The 15994-nt window shown below is 35.4% G+C and overlaps 1 protein-coding gene across 4 annotated transcripts in view; it reads left to right on the plus strand.

Moving 5' to 3' along the window:
- The window catches only part of LOC123551435 (osteopetrosis-associated transmembrane protein 1-like), a 302750-nt gene that overhangs the window by 70786 nt on the left and 215970 nt on the right, over positions 1 to 15994 (plus strand). For 3 of the 4 annotated variants that reach the window (XM_053540919.1, XM_045340374.2, XM_045340372.2), the window contains exon 4: positions 9546 to 9671. The exons of the other annotated variant lie outside the window; for it this stretch is intronic. In XM_053540919.1, coding sequence (XP_053396894.1) covers positions 9546 to 9671 — 126 coding nt within the window. The remainder of the gene's footprint in view (positions 1 to 9545; positions 9672 to 15994) is intronic. 4 annotated transcript variants of the gene reach the window in all.

Genomic DNA, 15994 nt, shown 5'->3' on the forward strand with positions numbered 1-15994 from the left:
ATAGACTACAAGTTAGGATGTAGAGTTATAGACCACAAGTTAGGATATACAGTTATAAACTACAAGTTAGGATATACAGTTATAGACCACAAATTAGGATGTACAGTTATAGCCCACAAATTAAAATGTACAGTTATAACCCACAAGTTAAAATGTAAAGTTATAGACCACAACTTAGGATATACAGTTACATACCACAAGTTAGGATATAGAGTTATAGACTACAAGTGATGATGTAGAGTTATAGACAACAAATTAAGATGTAGAGTTACAGACTACAAGTTAGGATATACAGTTATAGACCACAAGTTAGGATGTAGAGTTACAGACTACAAGTTAGGGTATACAGTTATAGAACACAAGTTAGAATGTAGAGTTATAGACCACAAGTTAGGATATACACTTATAGACAATATACAGTATAGACCACAAGTTAGAATGTACAGTTATAGACCACAAGTTAGAATGTACAGTTATAGACCACAAGTTAGAATGTACAGTTATACACCACAAGTTATGATATACAGTTATAGACTACAAGTTAGGATGTAGAGTAACAGACCACAAGTTAGAATGTACAGTTATAGACCACAAGTTAGAATGTACAGTTATACACCACAAGTTATGATATACAGTTATAGACTACAAGTTAGGATGTAGAGTAACAGACCACAAGTTAGGATATGCAGTTATAGACTACAAATTAGGATGTAGAGTTATAGACCACAAGTTAGGATGTACAGTTATAGACCACAAGTTAGGATGTACAGTTATAGACCAAAAATTAGGATGTAGAGTTACAGACTATGAGTTAAGATATACAGTTATAGACTACAAGTTAGGATATACAGCTATAGACCACAAGTTAGAATGTACAGTTATAGACCACAAGTTAGGATATACAGTTATAGACCTCAAGTTACAATGTACAGTTATAGACCACAAGTTAGGATGTACAATTATAGACCACAAGTTAGAATATACAGTTATAGACTAAAAGTTAGGATGTAGAGTAACAGACCACAAGTTAGGATATACAGTTATAGACCTCAAGTTAGGATGTAGAGTTATAGACCACAAGTTAGGATATACAATTATAGACGACATGTTATGAAATACAGTTATAGACCGCAAGTAAAGATGTAGAGTTACAGACTACAAGTTAGGATATACAGTTATAGACTACAAGTTAGGATGTACAGTTGTAGACCACAAATTAGGATGTACAGTTATAGACCACACTTATAGACCAAAAGTTAGGATGTACAGTTATAGATCACAAGTTAGGATATAGAGTAACAGACTACAAGTTAGGAGGTACAGTTATAGACCACAAATTAGGATGTAGAATAACAGACCACAAGATGTGAAGTTATAGACGACAAGTTAGGATGTACAGTTACAGACCACAAGTTAGGGTATACAGTTATAGAACACAAGTTAGAATGTAGAGTTATAGACCACAAGTTAGGATATACACTTATAGACAATATAATAATAATAATAATAATAAAGTCTTTATTTAACGAGGCAACACAGTTGGTGTACCCAGTTCTTCCTGTGACCTCAAAACATATACAGTATAGACCACTAAGTTAGAATGTACAGTTATAGACCACAAGTTAGAATGTACAGTTATACCCACAATTAATATACAGTTATAGACTACAGTTAGGATGTAGAGTAACAGACCACAAGTTAGAATGTACAGTTATAGACACAATTAGAATGTACAGTTATACACCACAAGTTATGATATACATTATAGACTACAAGTTAGGATGTAGAGTAACAGACCAACAAGTTAGGATATGCAGTTATAGACACAAATTAGGATGTAGAGTTATAGACCAAAAGTTTAGGATGTACAGTTTGTAGACCACAAAGTTAGGAATGTACAGTTATAGACCACAAGTCAGGATGTACAGTTATAGACCAGAAATTAAGGATGTAGCTGTACAGACTATGAGTTAAGATAACAGTTTTTAAGACTTACAAGATAGGAATATACAAGCTATAGACCACAAGTTGAATGTACAGTTTATAGACCACAGTTAGGATATACAGTTATAGACCTCAAAGTTACAATGTACAGTTATAGACCACAGTTAGGATGTACAATTATAGACCACAATTAGAATATACAGTTTATAGACTAAAAGTTAGATGTAGAGTAACAGACCACAAGTTAGGAATACAGTTTATAGACGGACTGGTTATGGAAATACGTTAAAGACCGCAAGTAAGATGTAGAGTTACAGACTACAAGTTAGGATATTTCAGTTATATACTACAAGTTAGGAGTACAGTGTAGACCACAAAAATTTGGATGTACATTATAGACCACACTTATAGACCAAAATTAGGATGTACAGTTATAGATCACAAGTTAGGATATAGAGTAATAGACTACAAGTTAGGAGGTACAGTTATAGACCACAAATTAGGATGTAGAATAACAGACCACAAGATGTGAAGTTATAGACCACAAGTTAGGATGTACAGTTACAGACCACAAGTTAGGATGTTGAGGTATAGACCACAAGTTAGGATAAACAGTTATAGGCTACAAGTTTGGATGTAGAGTTACAGACCACAAGTTAGGATATACAGTTATAGACCACAAGTTAGGATATACAGTTATAGACCACAAGTTAGGATGTAGAGTTATAGACTACAAGTGAGGATGTAGAGTTATAGACCACATGTTCGTATGTAGAGTTACAGACTACAAGTTAAGATATACAGTTATAGACCATAGGTTAGGATGTAGAGTTATAGACCACAAGTTAGGATATACAGTTATAGACAATATACAGTTATAGACCATAAGTTAAGATGTAGAGTTATAGACCACAAGTTAGGATATACAGTTATAGACAATATACAGTTTTAGACCATAAGGTAGGATGTAGATTTACAGACTACAAGTTAGGATATACAGTAACAGACAACAAGTTAGGATATACAGTTATAGACCACAAGTTAGCAGGGCTTGAGCTAGGGAGCGACTTGAGCGAAATAGTCGCTTTGTAGCTCCCCACTTTGCTCTAATCTAACATCAAAGCGAAATTCAAGTTGCCCGATTTTTTTATCCACACTCCAGTTATCCGCTATCGGCCTGTTGATACTTGACTGGAATACACGATGGCATAATTTAAGCTCCGCCTACTTCAGATTACGGAGAAGTTCGAAGGTGACACTTGTTTTGTAAACTGACTGTTGATAAACAAAGCAGTAGGGATTTATATTACATAAGCTTACACATTCTTTTTTGACCATTAGAAAGTATCTTACCATGTTTGGCTCCAGTAATTTCCTTAAATCCACTTAATTTTACTCGTATTTTTCAAAACCCAAACTGTAGAAACACAATAATATCACTGACACTTTCTGTGACTAAAATAACGTAACTGAAATTTACGCAGATTTTTAGCTCACCTGTCACAAAGTGACAAGGTGAGCTTTTGTGATCGCGCGGTGTCCGTCGTCCGTGCGTCCGTAAACTTTTGCTTGTGACCACTCTAGAGGTCACATTTTTCATGGGATCTTTATGAAAGTTGGTCAGAATGTTCATCTTGATGATATCTAGGTCAAGTTCGAAACTCGGTCACGTGCCGTCAAAAACTAGGTCAGTAGGTGTAAAAATAGAAAAACCTTGTGACCTCTCTAGAGGCCATATATTTCACAAGATCTTCATGAAAATTGGTCAGAATGTTCACCTTGATGATATCTAGGTCAAGTTCGAAACTGGGTCACGTGCCATCTAAAACTAGGTCAGTAGGTCTAAAAATAGAAAAACCTTGTGACCTCTCTAGAGGCCATATATTTCACAAGATCTTCATGAAAATTGGTCAGAACGTTCACCTTGATGATATCTAGGTCAAGTTCGAAACTGGGTCACGTGCCGTCAAAAACTAGGTCAGTAGGTCAAATAATAGAAAAACCTTGTGACCTCTCTAAAGGCAATATTTTTCATGGGATCTGTATGAAAATTAGTCTGAGTGTTCATCTTGATGATATCTAGGTCAAGTTCGAAACTGGGTCAAGTGCGGTCAAAAACTAGGTCAGTAGGTCTAAAAATAGAAAAACCTTGTGACCTCTCTAGAGGCCATATATTTCATGAGATCTTCATGAAAATTGGTCAGAATGTTCATCTTGATGATATCTAGGTCATGTTCGAAAATGGGTCACGTGCCATCTAAAACTAGGTCAGTAGGTCAAATAATAGAAAAACCTTGTGACCTCTCTAGAGGCCATATTTTTCATTGGATCTGTATGAAAGTTGGTCTGAATGTTCACCTTGATGATATCTAGGTCAAGTTCGAAAGTGGGTCACGTGCCTTCAAAAACTAGGTCAGTAGGTCAAATAATAGAAAAACCTTGTGATCTCTCTAAAGGCCATATTTTTCACGGGATCTGTATGAAAATTGGTCTGAGTGTTCATCTTGATGATATCTAGGTCAAGTTCGAAACTGGGTCAACTGCTGTCAAAAACTAGGTCAGTAGGTCTAAAAATAGAAAAACCTTGTGACCTCTCTAGAGGCCATACTTTTGAATGGATCTTCGTGAAAATTGGTCAGAATGTTCACCTTGATGATATCTAGGTCAGGTTTGAAACTGGGTCACGTGCCTTAAAAAACTAGGTCAGTAGGTCAAATAATAAGAAAAACCTTGTGACCTCTCTAGAGGCCATACTTTCATGGGATCTGTATGGAAGTTGGTCTGAATGTTCATCTTGATGATATCTAGGTCAAGTTTGAAACTGGGTCACGTGCGGTAAAAAACTAGGTCAGTAGGTCTAAAATTATTAAAACCTTGTGACCTCTCTAGAGGCCATATTTTTCAATGGATCTTCATGAAAATTGATCTGAATGTTCACCTTGATGATATCTAGGTCAGTTTCGAAACTGGGTCACGTGTGGTCAAAAACTAAGCCAGTAGGTATAAAAATAGAAAAACCTTGTGACCGCTCTAGAGGCCATATTTTTCATGAGATCTTCATGAAAATTAGTGAGAATGTTCACCTTGATGATATCTAGGTAAAGTTCAAAACAGGGTCACGTACCTTCGAAAACTAGGTCAGTAGGTCAAATAATAGAAAAACCTTGTTACCTCTCTAGAGACCATATTTTTCAATGGATCTTCATGAAAATTGGTCAGAATTTTTATCTTGATAATACCTAGGTCAAGTTCAAAACTAAGTCACTATGTCAAATAATAGAAAAAACGACGTCATACTCAAAACTGGGTCATTTGGGAAGAGGTGAGCGGTTCAGGACCATCATGGTCCTCTTGTTGACACCTGCCATCAGAAACTGGGTTAAACCTGTTTGACAACTGTTTCTTTTAATGTGTGCCGACACCTGGGCGTATCAAAGAGACACCAGCAGATCAAAGAAGATGTGTATTCCGTGTGATGTCATAGTGATGTCACTGCTATTGACATGTATTTAATTCACATACTTGTTATTTAAAGTGACTGACTTTGAGCTTTGAGTGCATTAGCACAGGGAGCTCGATTTATTTTTTTTCTGCTGATGTGGCATTAACTTTTTTTTAATTGTATTCATATTTAAAGGGTTTTCTTGGTTTGGACAATCATTGCAAGAGTGAAAAAAACTTGAATTTGCAGTTTAATCACATTAGATTCACAAGGTTAAAAATGATAAGAAAACAGAATCATTGACATTTTCAGTGAATTTGTTATTTACTTTAAATTAATAGACTTTGTAAACAAAGACAGGGAATAATAAAAATAGTAATGTTATATTAAGCATATTTAGTTCCTTTTTCAGCTTTCATGTCATGGTGCAAAAATCTTTCCACGCTTTCCCTAAAACCTCGCCACTTCTCCCTATAATCTCTCCACTTCTCCCTAATCTTACCTGAGGGAGAAGTGACTTCTCCCTAAAATCTTAGCCTAGCTTAAGCCCTGAGTTAGGATATACAGTTATATACCACAAGTTAGGAAACACAGTTACAGACTACAAGTCAGGATGTTCAGTTATAGACCACAAGTTAGGATATACAATTATAGAATACAGGTTAGGGTGTAGAGTCATAGACCACAAGTTAGGATATACAGTTATAGACCACAAGTTGGGATATACAGTTATAGACCACAAGTGATGATATACAGTTACAGACCACAAGTTGGGATATACAGTTATAGACCACAAGTGATGATATACAGTTACAGACCACAAGTTAGGATGTAGAGTTATAGACCACAAGTTAGTATATACAGTTATAGACTGCAAGTTAGGATGTAGAGTTATAGACCATAAGTTAGGATATATAGTTATAGACTACAAGTTAGGATGTACAGTTATAGACCACAAGTTAGGATATACAGTTATAGACCACAAGTTAGGATGTACAGTTATAGACCACAAGTTAGGATGTACAGTTATATACTACAAGTTAGGATATACAGTTATAGACAACAAGTTAGGATGTAGAGTTACAGACTACAAGTTAGGATATACAGTTATAGACTACAAGTTAGGATATACAGTTATAGACAACAAGTTAGGATATAGAGTTATAGACTACATGTTAGGATGTACAGTTATAGACCACAAGTTTGAATGTACAGTTATAGACCACAAGTTAGAATGTATAGTTATAGACCACAAGTTAGGATATACAGTTACAGACCACAAGTTAGGATGTAGATTTATAGACTACAAGTGAGGATGTAGAGTTATAGACCACAAGTTAGGCTGTAGAGTTACACACTACAAGTTGGGGTATACACTTATAGACCACAAGTTAGGATGTAGATTTATAGACCACAAGTTAGGATATACAGTTATAGACGATAAACAGTGACCACAAGTTAGGATATACAGTTATAGACCACAAGTTAGGATGTACAGTTATAGACCACAGGTTAGGATGTACAGTTATATACTACAAATAAGGATATACAGTTATAGACAACAATTTAGGATATACAGTTATAGACCACAAGTTAGGATATACAGTTATAGACCACAAGTTAGGATGTAGAGTTACAGACTACAAGTTAGGATATACAGTTATAGACAACAAGTTAGGATATACAGTTATAGACCACAAGTTAGGATATACAGTTATAGACCACAAGTTAGGATGTAGAGTTACAGACTACAAGTTAGGATATTCAGTTATAGACTACAAGTTAGGATATACAGTTATAGACCACAAGTTTTGATATACAGTTATAGACTACATGTTAGGATGTAGAGTTATAGACCACAAGTTAGGATATACAGTTATAGACCACAATTTAGGATATACAGTTCATCACCTCAGTGCAAGAAGTGGATAACTGCATTGACTTAAAGAAGGACTTATTCACTTTTTGCACTAAGGTGAAGAGTTATAGACCACAACTTAGGATATACAGTTATAGACTACAAGTTAGGATGTTCAGTTATAGACCACAAGTTAGGATATACAATTATAGACTACAAGTTAGGATGTAGAGTTATAGTCCACAAGTTAGGATATACAGTTACAGACCACAAGTTAGGATATACAGTTATAGATGACATGTTATGAAATACAGTTATAGACCACAAGTTTTTATTTACAGTTAAGACTACAAGTTAGGATATACAGTTATAGACTACAAGTTAGGATGTACAGTTGTAGACCACAAATTAGGATGTACAGTTAAAGACCACACTTATAGACCAAAAACTAGGATGTACAGTTATAGATCACAAGTTAGGGTGTACAGTTATAGACCACAAGTTAGGGTGCACAGTTGTAGACTGGAAGTTAGGATGTTCAGTATAGACTAGAAGTTAGGATGTACATTTATTAACTGAAGTTAGGATATACAGTTATAGACTAAAGTTAGGATGTAACGTTATAGACCACAAGTTAGGATGTACAGTTATAGACCACACATTAGGATGTACAGTTATAGATCACAAGTTAGGATGTACATTTATAGACCACACGTTAGGATGTACAGTTATAGATCACAAGTTAGGATGTACAGTTATAGATCACAAGTTAGGATGTGCAGTTATAGAACACAAGTTAGGATGTGCAGTTATTGGCCACAAGTTAGGATGTACAATTATAGACCACAATTTAGAATGTACAGTTATTAACTAGAATTAAGTTAGGATGTACAGTTATAGACCACAAGTTAGGATGTACAGTTAAATAGACCACAAATTAGGATGTTTAGTTGTAGACTACAAGTTAGAATGTACAGTTGCATGCCACACATTTGAATGTACAGTTATAGACCACAATTTAGAATCTACAGTTATAGACCACAAATTAGGATGTACAGTTACAGACCACAAGTTAGAAAGTACAGTTATAGACCACAAGTTAGAATGTACAGTTTTAGACCACAAGTTAGAATGTACAGTTATAGACCACAAATTAGGATGTACAGTAATAGACCACAAATTACTAAGTACAGTTATAGACCACAAGTTAGAATGTACAGTTATAGACTACAAATTAGGATGTACAGTTATAGACCACAAGTTAGGATGTACAGTTATAGACCACAAGTTATTATGTACAGTTATAGGCCACAAGTTAAGATTTACAGTTATACACCACAAGTTACTAGGTACAGTTATAGACCACAAGTTTGGAGGTGCAGTCATATACCTCAAGTTAGGGCATACAGTTATAGACCACAAGTTAGGGTGTACAATTATAGACCACAAGTTAGAATGTACAGTTATAGACCACAAGTTAGAATGTTATAGACCACAAGTGAGAATGTACAGTTATGGACCACAAATTAGGATGTACAGTTATAGACTACAAGTTAGGATGTACAGTTATAGACCACAAGTTATAATGTACAGTTACAGTCCACAAGTTAGGATGTACAGTTATAGACTACAAGTTAGAATGTACAGTTATAGACCACAAGTTAGGATGTACAGTTAATGACCACAAATTAGAATGTACAGTTATAGACTACAAGTTAGAATGTACAGTTATAGACCAGAAGTTTGGATGTACAGTTATGGACCACGAGTTAGGATGTACAGTTATAGACATAAGTTAGGATATACAGTTATGGACCACAAATTAGAATGTACAGTTATAGACCACATGTAAGGAGGTACAGTTATAGACCATAGGTTAGGATGTACAGTTATAGACCAGAAGTTACTAGGTACAGTTATAGACCACAAATTACTAGGTACAGTTGTAGACCACAGGTTAGGATGTACAGTTATAGACCTCAAGTTAGGATGTACAGTTATAGACCACAAGTTAGGAGGTACAGTTATAGACCACAAGTTAGGAGGTACAGTTATAGACCTCAAGTTAGGATGTACAGTTTTAGACCACAAGTTTGGAGGTACAGTTATAGACCACAAGTTAGGAGGTACAGTTATAGACCTCAAGTTAGGATGTACAATATAGACCACAAGTTAAGATGTACAGTTACATGCCACAAGTTAGGATGCACAGTTATAGAAACCTTTTAACAAACTGCAATTGACATTGACATTTTGTAAGCATGACAGGTGACCAATATAATAATATCCAAATATTTTCAGAGAACCCACAATAACACAGTTTGTGAAAATTGTAACCAGTTTTACATGGAGATGAACAAAATGTTTGATACAATGCTGAACGATCCGTTATCGCCACAACATGTTTGTATGGATATAGTAGATATGGTGAGATTTGTTTTCTGTTTGACCCCAACATATTAAATATTGCAATTGCAATAGAGATCTCTGCTATTATGTTGAATATCAAGGTGTGTATTCATTATTATGCCTTTCAGACATACCAGTTAGCTGTTTTCTTTCAAATTTAAGGTCAAAAAGGTGTAATTCAGCGCCATGATCTAGTGTAACGTCAAACATTATTCTTGATGATGCCACGTCTTTATGTTCTAAGCGTTGATGGTAAACAGCTTGAATGCTGAAGGTTCAATTCACACCCAGCTTTTCGTTGTATTTAAACAATAAAATATCTACTTGTAGTTCAGGAAAAGGGTGGATATAAGTACTTCCTACTTTAAACATATTTTCTGATATATTATATATTCTTTTCCATCAAAGCTAGAATCAACGCACCGGAAATCCAGGGATTATCCCAGGAAGTCCCAGGACTATCCTGGGATAATGTCCTGAAAATATCTCAGGAATTCCTGGGATAGTCCTGGGACTTTTTATGCCGTTAAATGGGAATGGGACAATCCCAGGATTTCCTGTGAACAGGAAAAAAACAGGACACCAGAACACCAAGAAATCTATGCTGTCCTGCTATCCTGAAAATCCCAGGAATGTCCTGGGATTTCCTGGTATATTTTGTCCTGTTCTCAGGAAATCCCAGGAATGTCTTGAGAATTCTTGAAGTCAGGATATCCCAGGACAATTGTCCTGTCCCTAGGAAATCCCAGGAATTCCTGATGTCAGGAAATTTCAGGAGAATTGTCCTGTCTTCAGGAAATCCCAGGAATTCCTGTTGTCAGGAAATCTCAGGACAATTGTCCTGTCTTCAGGAAATCCCAGGAATTCCTGATGTCAGGAAATTTCAGAATTGTACTGTCTTCAGGAAATCCCAGGAATTCCTGTTGTCAGGAAATCTCAGGACAATTGTCCTGTCTTCAGGAAAGTTTCCAGAACATGTAATTGAATACCTTGTAAACATCATTTGAAATTCTCTTTGGCAGGAAATACAGTTAACAAATTGAATGAATGTTAAATTTCAATTGTATTTACAGCAAGAATAATAATTAAGGATTATCATTTCCAAATATTAAAAATATTTTCTAGTTAAAAAGTATACATCATGTACATTGAAACATACAACCTGTCATAGCAGAAATATCAATTTATCAGTTCAAATAAAATTATGTGCATACATGCCAAAAACACTAGGTGTAATACTAATCCCCAATGATAACAAGATTCCCGCCGAAACGCGAGGACGATTCTATTTCATGATAACCGATGAAATACCAATCCATAATCATAATGCTTACATATTACCTTCTAAGTAAATATTAGTATTTCTTTCATCTTAAATATACTATTATTATATGGAAACATAGCTCAGTCGGGTAAACTGCAGATAACAATTGAATATTATAAGTAAATCATTTTGTGGGTTCGAACCTTCGTGAGGGTTTTTTCATTTTTGTCTTTTTCTGTTTTTTTTTTCTTTTCGTTTTCATTTTTATTCCCGTATTTTTGTTTCTTTCTTTGATAGTTTGTATTTGTATGTATGCCTTAATATAAAACAATAGTATTATTATTATTTGCATGGCTTAAATGCATGCATTTAGTCAATATCATCTTTGATATAATGGTAAACTTTTCTGATCTGCCATATCGGCTTAAGATACTTCTCAGCTGTGTTGTCACAAAGTTCATGACGGAATCTAAATCTTTAAGAGAAAAAAGATTAATGTCGATGCTGAGTTTCGAACCCACACGGCAAAAGATCTATTTAACACGGACTGTATGCTTTACCACTGAGCTAATTTGCAACTGGTACAAAATCTAGACATAATTAGATTGTAACATGTTAGAAAAATGTTGAATTCCCTATGTTCCATTTTAATCTATTTATAGTCATGTTTGTAAATATCAAGTTATCGTTGGGGCATAGTATTTAGTCTACAAACATCAAATTATGAGCTTCATATTGAGCAAAAAGCTCTTATCATTCTATGATCTGTTTACTTTTAAGAGTGAAACTTCCTTTGATCAAACATGTACAGATAATCTAAACAGTACTAACATATTTCACTCTTACCACTCTTTAACGCTCTGATTAATTTTGAAGAAAAATACTTTTCTAAATAACTTACTGGTATTGTTTTGTAAAATCATTAAATGAAGGTATATATTTAGTATTATTTCTAAAAGTTTAATACAGAAATAATTTGCTAACATACCACAAATATAGAATATATTCCTGTTACTCCTACAACACCACAGCACAAGTGCTTAATGATGCAGTTTCTCCCAAAACATGGGTCTTCAACACCAGGATGTAATTAACTTACTAGACCATTACAAGATCATGTTTCAAATTAATTACCATCTTTCAATCTGTATCTTTTAGAAAAAGTCCTGTCTTTTTCCTGTGAACAGGACAATTTCCATCAAAAGTCCTGTCTTTTTCCTGTGAACAGGACAGTTTCTATCAAAAGTCCTGTCTTTTTCCTGAGAACAGTACAATTTCTATCAAAAGTCCTGTCTTTTAGTCTTAAAGTCCTGTCTTCAAGACTTTTATGCAGCCTTGCTAAAAGAATCTCAGGATATCCCAGGATAATCCTGGGATTTCCTGAGAACAGGAAAATATTTCTGCACGGGCATGAAGCCAAAAAAAAATATTTATGTTTAGAGTAAAAATATGGCTAAGATTTTGTCAGCATTTGAAAGTATTCATATCTAACACTCAGATAAAAACTTCCAACCTTTTTATCAGTATTAATTTTGTATTTTTATACGCCCAAAGGGACGTATTATGTTATACCCTCGGTGTCCGTCTGTGAACAATAGGTAACGGTAAATTCTATTCATACCGTAGTGTTTATTTGGTTCTTTTTGTTGCTTGTTGGGTACTTTTTAACAAAAGAAATATCCAATAAAGTTCCATCCACACTTCAGGGTCAAAGGTTATATCAGTTTGTTTCATGTCCGCTCTGTTACTCTTGAACTGCTTGTAGGATTTCAAAGAAACGTGGCACAAATGTTTACCACACCGAGAGGATGTGCAGAGTGCATGTTTCGGATGACTCACTTCAAGGTCAAGGTCACACTTAGGGGTCATAGGTCATATATGACTTTGCTTTTTAATCCCCCGCCATGGCGGAGGGATTATAGGAATGGTCTGCGTCCGTCCTTCCGTCCGTAACAAAATCGTGTCCGGTCCATATCTCCTAAACCCCTTGAAGGATTTTCATGAAACTTGGGTCAAATGCTAACCTCATCAAGACGATGTGCAGAACCCATGAGTCAGCCTTGTCGGTTCAAGGTCAAGGTCACAACTCCAGGTCAAAGGTTTGAGCCTGCCATTTTGTGTCCGCTCTATATCTCCTAAACCCCTTGAAGGAATTTTATAAAACTTGGGTCAAATGATCAGCTCATCAAGAGGATATGCAGAACCCATGAGTCAGCCATGCCGGCTCAAGGTCAAGGTCACAACTAAGGGTCGAAGGTTTGAGCCTTCCATTTGGTGTCCACTCTGTATCTCCTTAACCCCTTGAAGGATTTTCATCAAACTTGGGTCAAATGATCACCTCATCAAGAACTCATGAGTCAGCCATGTCAACTCAAGGTCAAGGTCACAACTGAAGGTCAAAGGTTTCAGCTCTGTATCTCCTAAACCCCTTGAAGGATTTTCATGAAACTTTGGTCAAATGATCACCTCATCAAGACGTTGTGCAGAATTCATGAGTCAGCCATGTCAGTTCAAGGTCAAGGTCACAGCTAAAATCAAAGGTTTTACCCTTTCACTATCCATAGCAGTGGCGGGGGATTTAGCTGTCTTTCAGATTGCCTTGTTGTATATTGCTCTGCATTGCAGTGCTCTTGTTTTTATTTGGCAGATCCTTTTTTTTGTTCACTTACAATAAAAACATTTTGAATTACTTCCCTTTTATGTAACTATAAATAGCTTATTTTGAAACCTTTATTATTGGCCATAGGGAAAAAACCAAGACTGCTTTTCTGTGGTACAACATGAATGGTACCTCCAATTTTTAGGTGTATTTTGACGTACCTGGTAAGGATTTTTTTTGTGGACTTAGAATTTTTTTTTGAATTTCTTCCCTTTGTTGTTCCTGTCCTTTGGGATTCAACAGTTAAATTATTTAAATTTTGCTCCCATTCTCTGATGTAACCCTTCGGTCGTATATTGCCCTGCTTGGCAGAGCTCTTGTTTTCTCATATTTGAATAATGTGAGTATTATAGCTGGATATATATAGCCGCCAAATTGCTGTCATTTTCAACTTTAGCTTGAAACAAAAGAATGTGATATGAATGAACTGAAGTATAAAATATGACACAGATTGGTGCCATTTCTAAACTTTACGCAAAAATTTAGAACCTGGGTCCCTCGAAACATGATCGCTCAGAGTCTGTTTTAAAACGGCACTATTAAAAAAAAAATAAAATAAAAATAATAAAAACTATAGTGAAAATTTAATATGAATAAACGGGAGGGGTAGTGATAACAACGAGCTTTCGCGTTTTAATAATTATGTCTCCCACCACATAGTGGTGTGGGAGACATATTGATTTACTCCAGTCTGTGTGTGTGTCCGTGTGTCTGTCATAAAGCTTGTCCGCTCTCTAAGTCGAACATTTCTCATCTGATCTTCACCAAACTTGAACAAATGTGTTTGACCATGAGACCTCGGCCAGGTTCGATAACTAGCCAAATCCACCAAGGCACTTTTGAATTATGGCCCTTGAATTACTGATTGGATCCACTCATCACAGCCATCGAGAGAAACCAGACATTTTTCAAGCTTGTCCGCAGTCTAAGTCGAACATTTCTCATCTGATCTTCACCAAACTTGAACAAAATGTGTTTGACCATGAGACCTCGGCCAGGTTCGATAACTAGCCAAATCCGCCCAGGCACTTTTGAATTATGGCCCTTGAATTACTGATTGGATCCACTCATCACAGCCATCGAGAGAAACTAGGCATTTTTCAAGCTTGTCTGCACTCTAAGTTGAACATTTCTCATCTGATCTTCACCAGACTTGAACAAAATGTGTTTGACCATGAGACCTCGGCCAAGTTCGATAACTAGCCAAATCCGCCCAGGCACTTCTGAATTATGGCCCTTGAATTACTGATTGGATCCATTCATCACAGCCATCGAGAGAAACTAGACATTTTTCAATGGGGTCCATTCATCAAAGCCATTGAGAGAAACTAGACATTTTTGAGTCAGCTAAACGATAAAATCGTTTTGACGAGTCCTTGCTATCCAGCGATTCTCTAAGTCTAAATGGACCAAATAACACAGTGAAGGGATGTAGTTTCATTAGATTTCTCAAACTTCAAACAGTTCACTGCATGAATGAAGTTAAGTTGTGTGAATTCCCTTTGCTATGACCAATATACGATATAATCTGTCATATTTATGACTTGTAATTGTGCAATACTCGAATGTAACTCATTAAGCATAAATGTGCATTTTATGAATTGCGCAGGCTTACAAAGCTTGCGTAACATCCAGCGAAAGACAAAAAATAGTTCCACAGGGCTCCAGACAAGATGCGTATTAGCGTAAATTACGTATAGAAATAATGCAAATATGCATATCTAATAATTTCTAAGCGTATAAAAACGTATATAAAATTACAGAAATGCACACAATGCTTTTTTAAAAACAAAATCTGAATCGTCTGGATGCGTTAGGTAACATAGCCGATCCCGATCAGCCTTAATTCTCCCACATTGAACGTATACATGCATCGTATGATTTCTATAAACTTTGCGTGGGTTTCTACACACACACATGAATTTTGCAGTCAGTAAACGGATAAATTATCTGAAGAAGAAGCTCTTACTGGTTTGTTTAGTTACTACAGATATTAAAAATGATTTTAATTCTTATTTTTGAGAAATAAACAAATCGGCAAAACATTAAATTGTATTTTCTTGTAGTTTTTGAAATTGAAAGTAGATCGTCTATGTTTGGCTGCTTTCACGAAACGAAACAACTTTTTTATGAAAAGATTTAAATAAGAGGTAATCGTAAACTTCAATGTCAGATACTGCCAATTGCTGCTAAATGTCTTCGTATCATCACAATTTGTAAAATATATTGTTGAAAATGGAGAAAAGAGTAATCGTATCCGGATATAATATTTTGGGTAAATATCGAGCTGTGTTATGAAATTTTAACATTCGTGTAACATACATGATAGATATTATTGTAACAGAAATGATTCTAGACACCTACATATAATCTATGTCAGACTGGTATTCTAGTCCTGAGGCATGATCTGAAAGTAAA

Source organism: Mercenaria mercenaria, chromosome 4, assembly GCF_021730395.1.
Source record: "Mercenaria mercenaria strain notata chromosome 4, MADL_Memer_1, whole genome shotgun sequence".
Taxonomy (NCBI): Eukaryota; Metazoa; Mollusca; class Bivalvia; order Venerida; family Veneridae; genus Mercenaria; species Mercenaria mercenaria.